The sequence below is a fragment of the Pangasianodon hypophthalmus genome, chromosome 4, assembly GCF_027358585.1.
Source record: "Pangasianodon hypophthalmus isolate fPanHyp1 chromosome 4, fPanHyp1.pri, whole genome shotgun sequence".
NCBI lineage: Eukaryota > Metazoa > Chordata > Actinopteri > Siluriformes > Pangasiidae > Pangasianodon > Pangasianodon hypophthalmus.
In genome coordinates, this window is record NC_069713.1 from 20936088 (window position 1) to 20950197 (window position 14110).

At 39.3% G+C, this 14110-nt stretch overlaps 1 protein-coding gene across 3 annotated transcripts in view; it reads left to right on the top strand.

Moving 5' to 3' along the window:
* Nucleotides 1–14110, top strand: part of mllt3 (MLLT3 super elongation complex subunit) — a 52213-nt gene that overhangs the window by 24706 nt on the left and 13397 nt on the right. For all 3 annotated transcript variants that reach the window (XM_034303346.2, XM_026935811.3, XM_026935810.3), the window contains exons 3-7: nt 2454–2536; nt 2628–2771; nt 4125–4163; nt 4376–4504; nt 6317–6907. In XM_034303346.2, coding sequence (XP_034159237.1) covers nt 2454–2536; nt 2628–2771; nt 4125–4163; nt 4376–4504; nt 6317–6907 — 986 coding nt within the window. The remainder of the gene's footprint in view (nt 1–2453; nt 2537–2627; nt 2772–4124; nt 4164–4375; nt 4505–6316; nt 6908–14110) is intronic.

Here is a 14110-nt window from a genome sequence, read left to right on the forward strand (position 1 = left end):
CAGGAGAGTCGTGTCTCGTCTTGTTGAGTTCAAGTCTTGGTTGCAGTGTAACTTGAGAGTGAGTATTTCTGGGGCTTAGGCCCGGTCAATGGCTTCAGGGGTGAGGTACTTACCTCTCCTAATTTGCCCCCTTTTTTTGTAATAGAAATGTTAGCATGTATTATATAAGTGCCTTAAACAGATACCCATTTCATTAGTTTTTGTTTTGATTGAGAATCATGTTGCTATGTGCTGTGACTAGGATCGTTGCTGTCTGGAGCTGAAGTAGTTTTTATTCTGCTTTGCGTTGTTGTGCAACACAAGAATTAGACCTTGTCACACGTAATATGTTTGAGAAACAAACATCAGTAATAGCATAAGCCCCTAACCCCATGATATAAGATTTTTTGACACACTGGAAATTTACATATGCTACTGTTAGAGGAGGTTTGTTCTTACTAAGGAATCACCCTTTTGTACTGTTTGTCATTAGGGAGAAATTTGGTGGGCTTGTAGAAAGACAGTTTCTCTTTGAAGATAATTTATCTCCAGATGTCCTCGAATCGCAGTGCGCACAGAGCGCGGTGACTAATTGCTGGTACCGCTGTAAGTCCCTGTGGGACACCAAGAGCAAGACAAACAAGTGTCTCGTGGGTCTGTCTTCTCAAATATATAATTGGGACCAGAACACATTTTCATGTGTGCGTGTGCGTGCGTGTGCGTGCGTGCGTGTGCGTGTGTGTGCGTGCATGTGTGTGCGCGTGCGTATAACTGGACATGTACATATGTATAATGAAGCAGGGTTGTAATTGAGTCAGATGTTGGATTCTTCTTGTTTGTGTTTGCTTTAATTTTTTTCTTTTTTTTTTCTTTTTTTTTTTTAACAATTTTTTAAAAATAATTTAAAACCACTTAGAAGTGAGACAGAATGTAATCCAAGAATATAGTCCCCTACTCCAGTACTACTCGGAACTTGCCAAAATATTTACGACTGAGTGAATCAGTAATAAATTTTAAATTGAAATATATGACTAGATTTGACTCCATGCAGGTCAAAAGCAGCATGAAATGACAATTTTTAGGTTGGTCCCATTAAATCCCCTGTACAATTACAGTACAACTGCGAGATGTGGCAGACATTCTCTCATTATTAACCTCATGTCAGGGCAAATAAATAATACACATTGGACTGTTCTGGTTCTTGGGTTAACTGCACTCTGATACAGTGCACAGATGTGGTGCCAGAGCTGAGATTTTGATTTATTGTAAATTATTCAATATAAATATTACAAAAATTAAATTTATTTATTTGTATGTATAGACCATTCACAAAATGCTCTTTGGCAAAGCACTATATGTGGTGGATTGTTTGACATTGCACTGTGGTTCTACTAATGATTTCCATGTTTAACTCTGCTTTGAAAATTTGATTTCAAGTGAAGATGACTATTCAATCATATCATGCAATAGTAGTCATTTAAGCAGGGCATGTTCATATATGCAGTATTCAGGCTATTCGAACTGTGGTGTATTTGCCCTCTCAGTACGGTACCTTTGGGCAGTTGTGAACTCCACAGTAGTACTCAGCATTCAGGTGCAGTTCAGTTGCACCGAGATCACAAGTTAACCCTGATTTGACCCAATTGCAGAAAGTTTCCAATGAGTTTCCAAAGACTTTTTGATTACGTTTCCATCCCTGTTCCTTCCCATATGCCCCTTAGCAAAGGTTTTATTGTTTTTCTGGTCCTCTTAAATTTATGAACTGTCAAAATGGATCAGGCCAAATACAAAACTTGCCAAAAGTTTTGCTCTGAATCAGCCTAGCAAGCAAACTAATAACTCAGTAAGTGTGCTTACTTTTACCATCCTTAAAGTGTTTAATATGTTCAGCTTTAGTACCAAAAATATTTCCCAAATTTGCTTAAACAGTTAATCCTATTCTGCAAAGCTGGCTGTTTAAAGGTTTGGTTTAAATTTTATAATATTTTTTTGCACTTTCAATCAAAAGAAACAATCCTAAAAGTTGTTGTGTATTAGTTTGTCACAACTGTGCACTTTCACATTTCCAGTATCACACAAATTTTGTCAGAACATGCTAAACTATAATTGCTATTGTGCATGTGGAAATGTATACAATTTATTCATTGTTCTCACACAGCAGGAGCCTGATGAAATAGACAGAAATTTGCATTTCTTTTAGATCTTTCAAACACACACCCACACACACGCACACAAACACACACACATACACATATTCAAAATGCATTGAAAAAGCCAATTCAGGGATCTTATTACAAACACTTCATACAAATAGAAGTAGTTTTCTCAGTTTTCAGTCCAAAGTAATGACGCCTGAGCCTAATAAGTGCATTGACCTTGTGCTAAACGGTGAAATGATGACCAGGACAAATGAAGAAGCCTTAAATGATCATTTAATTTTTAAAATTTTTTTTTTTTTTTGCCATCTGTGACAGTGTGCAAGGATCCACCATATAAAGTGGAAGAGTCTGGATACGCTGGCTTTATCCTGCCTATTGAAGTGTACTTCCGAAATAAGGTACGTATAAAATTCCCTTTCCTTAGAGTTCACAATCCTCTCGTGTTGCATGAATGTGCTAAATTTGAGTGCACGCTTTCCTGTTCACCAGGAGGAGCCGAAAAAAGTGCGCTTCGACTACGATCTGTTCCTGCATTTGGAGGGTCATCCCCCTGTCAATCACCTGCGCTGTGAGAAACTCACCTTCAACAACCCGACAGAGGAGTTCCGCAGGAAGCTGCTAAAGGCCGGAGGGGTAATGTACACGCGTGCATAGCATATTCATTTGCTCCTGCCACTGAATTTCATGGGATGAAAACTGAAACTGTCTGCTGAATAGAACTGAGATAAGGAATAAGGCTCAGGAATACACATTATGCTGGTCATTCATTAACTTACAATAAACAATAAAGGTAATATATATATTCTACCTAATCCACTACGGTATAAATGATCATTGAAGTTGGATTATTTTTACTGGAATGAACCTGAGTGGTTTATGTTACTGGTCAATAATTTTTAGGATGTAGTCAATACCATCACTCAATATAACAGTTGAAATTTCGTCCTTGAACATGCTGGAAGTAAATCCTCACTTACTATTCTGTTTTTATCAGTTTTGAGCTATTTTAGTTTACATTTCATGTGTAGAATGAGCATTTGCCCTCTAGATTACGTTTTGTTTCAACAGCACATATGGGTGATGTGGGTGATATCACAGAACGGCTATTTATCATTTTAAGGTTTCCGAATCAGGGCTCTGTCCCAGCTTTATGGTATGTCTGTGTTTATGTGGGTGGTGTCTTCAGGGAGAGCTGTGGGCGCGCACACACACATGCACACACGCACGCGCACACACACATGCACACATGCACACAAACCCACAGCAAGGTGAGGGTGTAGTGCTGTTCCATTAAGTTGTTTGCCTGTGCAGAGCTCCACAATAAAACCCACTGTCAGTGAGTTAGTCTTAATGGAATTACAGTTCTCATCAGCCAAGACCAGTAACTTCTGCAGGATGAATTAAAGTGGGCCAGTTCCAACCTGAACCATCCATCACGACAGGACACACAGACTGTTCTTGGTCCCATGCCAGAGGACACCACATTCTTTTTTTTTTTTTTTCTTTCTTTTTTTTTGTATATGTTTGGTGTGTTTATTTAATTTTTTTTTACTTCAAAACTAAGTTGATGATAGGAACACACAAAGCATGAGTCATTCTTTTAAAAATGTCATTATCTAAGGAAATGATCACATTGGTATGCGCTTGTACGTTGTGTTTTCTTGATTCTAGTTTTGTTCCAGGAATCAGACTGTGGCTGTGGATGTGACTTCATTTCCCTTTGTACTAGTTGGTTTATAGACAGAGTATAGCATGAATCGACGCTGTTGATTGACAGCGAGCGGTTATACTGGAAGTTGTTTAATTAAAAAGACCTGTTAGGATGTCCAGTATCAATCTAACTTGGCAGGGACTGAAAGGTTGTTTTCAATTTACCTGATGGATTTTGTCCTTACATCATAAAATAAAGTACAGTGTCTTTTGTCAAGGTTGTTTTTTTTTTCCTCACTCACTTTCTATCCAATTGTTTGCTTTCTATTTTGATAGCAACGAGATCCTCACAAAAGAAGTTCAGAAGACTCTAAAGTAAGGATCTGTTTGTTTGGGTTTTTTTAATTAACAGTGTAATTAATAATCGTTACATATGAAATGTTTGCAGAATGTGAGAAACCATGTTGCAAATTCATCAAAAACCACAAAACCAAGTTTGTCAGTTGTTCATTTTCAGCATAGCTTCATTCATCAGAGAGTTCCTCACAGAATTCTTGTGATCTGAGTGGGTTTCTTGTTATCCTCAGGTGATGGTCATGCAGGAAGGCTCCACGTCTCTGTTCGGTCAGCACCTTAAGCTGCCCACTTTACCCAGCAGCTCACTGACACTGAACTTCTCTGATGGCAAAAAGAACAAGTCCTTTTCAGGAGCAAAGGTTAGTATAAATATCCAGGTTTAGCCCCTTACAGCTTGCAAACTAAACCGAAAGAGCCGTGACTCACTAAAAAAAAAAAAAAAAAAAAAAAGCTTGTTTACCACCAAAAGAATTCCCAGCTTTTCAAAGAGCTCTTCTTAATCTTCCATATTTGGCAAGTTCAAATATGTTCAGGGCATTTAGCTGAGATTTTGTGAGACGTTAAACATTGGCTTGAGTCAGGTATTTCTTGGCTGGGAAAAAGGCAAGTGCTTACATTATGATGACGTAAACTAAGCAGCAGGGTGTCCCGTTACAGGAGGGGTTTTGAATTAACTGTGAAATACTTATACACCTCAGACATTTTCAGTTTTTCTCTTTTTTCCAATCTGTCTGAAAGAACCATTTAAGAAACTGTTCAGGCCTTTTTATGTAAAGCTCCACTCCAGTTATTAGTTTCCAGCAGTGTTGCACAGGGAGCTTAGAAGTTAAAACACTTTTTTCTATGTATTGAGTGAAGCACATTATCCATTACGCTAGTAAATCGTGCAGGACTATGCACCTACATATTTCTTCAGTTAGGTTTTATTTTTAGTCTCCAGTGTCGTATCACTTACTGTGATCCAGCTTGAAGCGCTGCACACATGCAGAGGTTAGGGGAGTCCCTACCGCACATGGAAACGCTTCCCAATCTAAACAGGCCCTCGCACGTGATGGATTACTGACAGATCAAGGGTCACTGGTAGCCTGGCTGCTGCACAACTACATCAGCCTCCTTAGGAAATAGGCAAAAGCTGGTCCACATACTAGTGTCTACACCATGTTCTCTAGCTAATTTGGTGTTGTGGTCATGGAAGTTCTAGTGATGGCTATGTTTGATTTGATTAAGATCATTCAGATGAGATTTGGCTGTACTTGTGAAAGATTTTATATATATATAAAATATTTTATATATATATATATATATATATATATATATATATATATATATATATATATATATATATATACATATATATATATATATAATACACACACACATATACACACCAATGTGTGCACACATTGCTCCTTTTAAAGTTCAGAAAAACTGAAAAGTTGCAAAAATTGCATCCATATTTCAGGTTGCTGCTGGTAGCATTTTATATCTTAGTGTTTTTCAATACTGTATATTTCTCAGGTAATAACACCCTTTTAGGTCTAAGCTAAATCTGCTGAATACTGTTACAGTTGATTTACTTAAATAATAAGAGGCAAGGCTCGTTTGTTTAATTTGAAATCCACTATTTGGTGTCGCTCCAGCCTTGTAAAATGTATATAAATGAACACTTGAAGCTTTCTGTCAGGTCGAATTGTATTCTTTGGCTCGCCATGAAGAAGCCTCTTTGTCTTCAGAGGTCCAAGGGTCAACAACAGATAGGGAAAATAAAAAGCTTTAGAGGTAGTTCAGGCAGGTCATAACACCTCCTCTGTCTAGACTGCCTAATGGCTTTACTACACGAGTGAAATATTGACAGGGGCTACCAGGCCTGACCTTGGGACAGAACAACCCAGTCATTAGGGGAGGAAGTGCCTTAAAGCCTCCATGTCCAGGTTACAACTGAGGGTTTCACCTTCCCCTGCTCCTGTAGCTTGCTTTCTTTCCATTTACTCCAAAATTAGACGGTATGTAAATTCACAGTTTGGAGGGATACAGAAGTTTTTTTGAGTTCTGCTGAATAAGCATTGACTCACTATATGTGTACTTTTTAGAAGATATTCCCTCACAGACTGCAATTTTTATACTGTAATTTAATGAGTTTGCTTTAACTGACTGGCCTGCTTTGTCTGCAGGACGGGTCTAAAAGCAGTAGTGCCCTCACCATCACCACCACCAACAACAGCATCAGCAGCAGCTCACTCAAGCTCCACAAGCCATCCAAGGAGCACAAGGACAAGCCTTCCAAAGACTCAAAAGAGTCCAAAAGTGCCTTCAGAGACTTCAGCAGGGACTCGGGCAAAGTCTCCAAAGACTCCTTGAAGAAACCCAAAGAGAACCAGCCGCTGCGTGATGAGCAGCCCATCCCTAAGATGGGTTTCAAAGAGCCCAAGGCCATATCTAAGGAACACCGGGCAACTGAGGTTAGCTTCTCGAGCTTGGGCCAAAATAAACGAAGGCCCTCAATGGACGATGAAGCCCACATTACCAAAAAACGGAAAGGAAGTTTTTCAGAGTCATCGCAGAAGCTTCAATCCGGTTCTAGCTTGGTCCAGCCTCACCACTCGGATAAAAAGGCTCTAAAGGACAAATCGCAGGTCCGGCATGCCAAGTTAAGGGATAATGAGCTGTCAGAGAGAAGGAAGGTGTCCACATTGCCTCCTTTTCAGGATGTGGTGGACCCAAATGACTCTGATATGGATGACAACATTTCTGCTAAATACGACGTAAGTACCCTGTGGTGCTTCTGCTTGTTTTTTCTGATGTTTTGTTATTTCTTTCACTGACTTGCTATATTTATGTTTCTAACCCTGTTGTCGTGAGTCATCTTCTAGTGAGCCCGCAGCATTGTCTACTAAGCATATCTGCACATTTTGAGTAACGATTTCTTAGATGTGGTTTGGAATTTTGAAAGCAGTTAATTACAGATTTCTTTTTTAGAATTAGGGTAAAGGTCAGAAACGAGTGTGTGTGTGTGTGTGTGTGTGTGTGTGTGTGTGTGTGTGTGTGTGTGTGTGTGTGTGTCGGTCGAGCAGCACCAGTAGGTTCTGATACTTGATCTGTAGGACGCCCTGTTTACAGACAGTTCTCCCAGAACAGCATGCGGGAGTTGTGTAATCATCAAACTAACAGGTCATGACGGGCAATGGGAGAATTCCAGTAACACAGGTTTGGTCAGTGAGGAGGGCTAATAAAGTCGCTGGGTGTTCACACACTGAGGCCTGGGTGGGGTTCAGGGAATCAGTGCTGGAAGATGTCAGAAAGGTGGTGTCTGGAATACAAATTTTGACTCATCAGTTACCACCATGCTGGCACTGAAACTAAACCACAGTAGGAAAATTCAGATATTTAAGCTATAATTTGTCAGTTTTTTTTAATTCAGTTAGTAATAATAATTGTTAATATTTGAATTAGAACTTTTAATACTATTAGTACTTTGAATACTATTCCACCAAAAGAAAATATTAAATTACTCAGATTATCCTGTGGTTGTGCTTTAACAAGCAGCATTCACTTCTCTCACATTGCTTGTGTCCTTGTCACTCGACATGGTGTGTGTTTTTACGAGGGGGAGGCAAATGAAAACCTTAAAAGTCGGGCATAAATTAGAGAAACACTACATTAAATTAGTAGTTAGAAAAGTAAAAATTGTACTACTGGTCCATGGTTCTCAATAGCCCTTTCTACTGCCACCTTAAACCAGATACACTTTTCTGACACCTATTTGCAATAAACAATGCAAAATAAAAAATTAAGGTTTTCATTTGAGACTCTTGTATATGATGGGAAATAGTGGATATAGTTGTGCTCAGCCCTAAACGTGCTTGATAGCAATGTATTCTTCACTGTCTTTGATTATTTGTGTTGGCCGTCATGTAGGCTTTCTAATGTACTAAGAAAGAAATGTGTGTACATGTAGTGTTAAGCCTAACTTCACCTGTTTAAAGCTTTTGACTGAGAATAGCTATTAAAATATGATTCCAGTAAAACACAGTGGCAGATTCATTTGATGATATTAATGGGCTCTTTTATAATGGACCTTGTGTTTTCTAAAGGGGATGAATTACATTCGCCTGACATTTATATGGAAACATGATTATGGTGTCAACATTCTGTCACCACATATCATAATGTTAGGATAAATACTGCCATTCCATGACAACACATAATGCGTCCATGTTGCTCCATGGAAAAAGGCGACATTGGTACAGTTGAGCCCAAATGTTTACATACAAGTCATCCAAATTCAGTTTTTCACAGCTAGGTTTCACAGTTTAGGTTTGTGAGCCTTTGTGAGAAATGCTTTTCAGTTTAGTCCACAGATTTTCAGGGGCTTTGTGATGGTCACTCTGTTACTTTGTTGTCTTTAAACCATTTTGTTACAACTTTAGAGGTATGCTTAGGGTCGTTGTCCTGATCTCATTTGGAACCAGGTTTTTACTTTCTAGCTAATGTCTTGCTTGCTTTCTGTCTTAGGGTGTTGCTTCAGTATGTCTAGATAATCTTTATTCCTCATGATGCCATCTATTTTCTGAAATGCAGTAGTCCGTTTTCCAGCAAAACACCTCCACAGCATGATGCTGCCACCTCCATGCTTCACAGATGGGATGTTGTTCATATTAAGAGCCTCAACTTTTTTCTCCATACACTGCACAGATCATTATGGCCAAACAGTAAATTTTTTTGGTTTCATTTGACCAGAGAGTACTCTTCCAAAAAGTGAGGTGTTTGTCCTGGTGATCACCTGTTTCAGTCTGGCTTTTTTATGCTCATTTTGGTGTAGGGGCTTCTTCCTTGCACATGGGCAATGGTGGATGTACATAGTTTGTTAACTGAGGCTTCCAATTCCTTCTTGCTTTGTTCAGTTGTTGTTGTCTTGGGGTTCAGTTGAATCTTTCAGACCAAAGTTCTTTCAACACTGGGGCAGTCGTGGCCTAGTGGTTAGAGAGTTGGACTTGTAACCCGAAGGTTGTGAGTTCGATTCTCGGGTCCGGCAGGGATTGTAGGTGGGGGGAAGAGCGCTCTCTTCCACCCTCAATACCACGACTGAGGTGAGACCCTTGAGCGAGGCACCGAACCCCCAACTGCTCCCCGGGTGCCGCAGCAAAAAAGGCTGCTCCGGGTGTGTTCACTACTGTGTGTGTGTGCACTGGGATGGGTTAAATGCAGAGCACAAGTTCCGAGTATGGGTCGCCATACTTGGCCACACGTCACTTCAATTCACTTCACTTTAAGTACTAACATCCAATACACTCCTAATGAAGATGGACCACTGAGACAGCAATTTTTGCATAACATTTGTGCTGTTACACAGTATGACCAAAATTATGTGGATGTGTTGAACATCGCATTCCAAGGTCCCCCCACCCCCCGCTGCTGCAACAGCCTCCACTCTTCTGAGAAGGCTTTCCAGTAGATTTCTGGAATGTAATTCCCATTCAGGCACAAGCGCCTTAGTGAGGTAGGGCACTGATGTTGGGTGAAAAAATGCCTGGCGCAAGGCTCTGTGCAGGCCACTTGAGTTCTTTCACACCAGCAAGTGTGTGCTTCTAACATTGTGGCAACAGTTTGGGGAAGAACCACATATAGGTGTGATGGTCAGGTGTCCACATATTTTTGGCCATATAGTGTAGTTTTTAATTAGACTCCTGAATAAAACATTGACAGCTAGGCATGAGAGGATGCACTAAAGCCACGATACCAGACAAATCCTGATACAGGGATTTCAAACTCAAATTGTGCCCAGGCCACATCAGCATTTTTGTGAGACCCTGAAAGGCCATAATCAAAGTCTATAATTTTTTTTTCATGTTTAACATATTCTATTGACTAACACCAATAATCTACAGGTTCTGAAATTAGACTAGGATGTTTCTAAGAAAAATAACCGCTAACAGAAACTATTAACGTGTATGCACTCATAGATAATACTATTTATTATACTGGTTATAATAGAAGTTTTGTTTTTTGTTTTTTTTTTTTTTAAATAAATGCATTCCTTTGTTTAATCACATTTTATTGGATAACAGCTCTGTGATGAGGAACAGGATTAGCCAGTTAGAATGATGCATTTTTCCTGTTTCTGTTTAAATGCTAGTAGCCAGATAGCCACACTATAAGCACAGAGATATGGAGGTGAGATCAGGTGAAGTTGCCTGAGTTTACTGCAAAAGAAAAGTAGATCAGGATTTATAATATAAGGTGTAATTTTCCCTTACTATTACTACATGTTATTTTAATATTTTTCAGTGGAACTGTCATAAAGGTATTTAATGGCAATGTTATTAAAACCTAAAGATTGTTTGATGGTAGATCGTGCCTTAAATGATTAAAGAACACTTACCAGTTTAATTGTACAGATGAGGAAAACACTCATGGTTTGATTTTGCATATTTCCTCATCCCACTGAAATTAATTTCTGGTTACTCCAATGTAGCACAACATCCGACGTGCTTCTGAATCATTTTTACATGCGAGTGTGATTTTACATCAAGTGCAGTGCACAGGTGTTGATTTTAACCCGCATTTCAGATAAGGCAGCCGCATTTCAGTTAAGCCAGTCGTGATAGAAAACGGAGTGCACGTATATACAGCGGTTTACAGAACCACCTTCAGATGGCTGTGCCTCAGATCTGCTGTGAATTCTGGATAGTGTGAAAAAGTTGAGAAGTAGTGCATTGCAGGCTGTTTCACTGTTATGTTTTCCAAATTCACATGGGATGAATGAAATGAGGCTGTGGGGCTTGTGTTTGACACACGAGCCATAACACTTCCTTCTGATTAGCTTAACTTTTTGGACTATTAATTAAGCATGCTTTGAGGCAGTTAGGTTCCCACTTGCAGACTTGGTGCTCTGTATGCTACTACCTCTGGTGCTGAGGCTTAGTGTGTAAAAGGAGGTAGAGCTTATAATGAGTATTAAACAGAAATATCACGATACACGATATGAGCAGCAAATTTGTCTCACCAGTATTTTGTATTACGATATCTCAGACAATGAAATTCTGTCTCATGCCTATTTTCAGCATTTGGCAGATATCCATAGTGACTCAGCAGTTCAGAAGTTTGTGCTACTACCTGAGTGCCAGGACAGAAAAGAGTCTTAACGCATGACGTCCTTGAAGGATGGTGCATCAAGTAGAACTATGCTAGAGGCTTAAAGGGAATGTGGTACAGAGCAGGGCTTGATGAGTGCCTTCAGATTAACAGGCAAAGTACTGATTTCATTCATTTGTGTGTACAAATAGTAGTCTTCAATTAATTGGCGAGGACAATAGCTGATCTCACTGCATTTGTGGCAGCAAATCAACAATCACGTTTTACTCCCTACGACAAACCTTTATGTTTATTCAGCAGTTACATATCTCTCTACAAAGAGCTTGACTTTGGTTCTAATAAATGTCTAGTTGACATTGTTTTAGTGCAATACTTTCAACCTCTACACTGACCCGGAAACACTATAGCATCTCAGTATTTCTCCAGTGAAGGAAATGGGATTAGTGATCCACTGGAGCTGCCACACAACCGCCATATCCTCTCACTTTGTTTAAGAAAGAGGCTCTCTAAGGGAAGCCTGGTTTATTAGCTTTAAAGCAAGTGGTGAGATGAGATTTATGGTTTTATGGCACCTAAGGAGCACGGAGGAAGGGTGCAATGAATAGCTAAGGTTCTTTAATCCCGCTCCTTAAAAACGAGTGAAAGGAAGAAAGACACGTCTGTGTTTATGACGATTAACAAATGCCAGGTGTTTCTGTCCACATATTGCCGTGTCTGTGAGTCTGGAATCCTGACTCCATTTCTATGCATGTAGCAACTTAACTCTGTAAGTGTCTGACAGCTGTGGGGGGCCAATTTCTCAGAAAGACGAGGATTTTATTCCCTAGTGTTGGTTAAATTGTCAAAGTTATACTGCAATTAAATTTAATTGATACTAATAAATAGTTATTAGCAAAGAAATAATTTAGGACTTCAAATATGGACTATTGGATATTGGAAATGTGGAATATGGAAATTAGGACTTAAAATGATATATATTGTATTTACTCTGTCAATTAACCATCAGAGGTTTATGCCTATTTTTGATACCTAGGTTTAAATGTCAGTAAAAATCCCAGTATTTCAAATAGATATGTGGTATCTTCTATCATTTCTTTCCAGCACAGATAGGTTGATGACACACAAACCTGGTGCTGAATGACCAGATATATAACAAAACAAAAAAATTACTGATAAAATGTCAAGCTACTGTGAAGTGGGTTTGTAATCATAATTGTGATTTTTCCCCTTAAAAACCATGGATCTCTGCAACAAACTTTACAGTAGATCTCCCTAAATTATTAAGCAATTTGTGAAATATTCAAGAGTTTAAAGTAAAAAGGTGTCAACACTACTTATTGTAGCTTATTGTAATTTCCATTTTTCTGTTCACTTCCTGGAAATTAATGGACTTTACCCCTTTGCTGTATGTTAATTGCTGGGTCCTGATGCAAGAAACCCTTTCTCCCTTTACACTACAGGTTTCTTACCCTGCTCTTTAAATTTATTCTGTGTTAAGCACCTCAGTCGTTGGCCTGACTGCTCTGTCAGATCCTCAGATGGATGGTGATTAGAGGTTGATTTTGGAGGGTGCAGGGTTTAAACGTACCCTTAAATCTGTTTATGACGTTCCAATATAGGGGCTCTTTGGTGGCTGGGATGTGAATGGGACAAAGGCCCTGCACCAGCCCAGTCATCAGTTTTAGAGCAATTTCAGATTTATGGCACCACAGTTGAGGCGAAGCTCGTAAAGCCCCAGCACAGCTGCATGGTTCTGGTCGTCTGTGCAGTGTGACGGCTATTGAACCTTTTGTTCACAGTTTCTCTAGCTTGCCTGTTGTCAGCTGGTGTGAAGTGAGCCGCCACCACCATGTTATTTTGGATTAGAACTGTTACTTGCAAAATTGGCAGGGAAAGGACCGTTTTACTGGAAAAATGTTGGGCAGTAACTGTGAAGTTTGTTCTTGCCTGTTATTAATGGGTGCACTTTATGAGCGCCCAAGATTTATGGAGAAATGAGCAAAACAGGACATTCCCATAGTACTATAGTGGATTACAATTCATCAAATTAATCCGTTAATCAAAACAAGCCATTGTAGTACCTGGCTTAGTGGAGAGAGTCAAGGCATATCGTCTGTAATCAGCAGTCAGTAAAAGGGCTCAGCTGAAACTGTATGTTATCTGGTACTATTTATCTGGTACTAAGTGCCGAAACAACAAATATTAGATAAATTCGACTATGTTCAAGTTATTGTCACTTGATCAATTTCCCACCTTGGCAAGTTCTGCGTGCAAAGTGGGGAAAAAAACATGGTTACCTCATAAAAAAGCTCATAAAAAGCTACATTAACTGCACTTTTACAGTTACAGGTCTCAGTGGCTATTGGTACTGTTCTACTGTAGTGAACTTCAAACATTCAAGAAACGATTTGAACTGAAACTGCAGTATAGCGGACAGTAGCGAGTAACGTTAGCAACAAGCCAGCCACCTGACGTTAGTGATTAATGTTTATGTTTTCAAAAGAGTGATGATTAAGGTCAGTGTTGTAGATTTGACTGAGTACTGCATCTGTATATTAACTTATCTATAGCCAATACAGCTATAAACTAATTTCTAAATAGAGAAAGTGTGCTTTACACTGGTCACGGTGTGTGCAGCCATGTTGATTTGATGTCACTCTGTAAAACGGGGAAGGAACTGGTGGTTGAGAAGTCTACCCCAGGTTGATGAGTTGAAATTTCAAGTTGAGGGATTTTTGGTGGCTTTTACTGGTTGTAGGTGAGGGATTACAAGTTGCAACTTCGCCTCAGATGCATCATATGTTATGAACCAACTGTAGGGTTGAGTGATCTATAACCGTTCAAGAGAAAAATTGTGGAGTTTCAAACCTTGA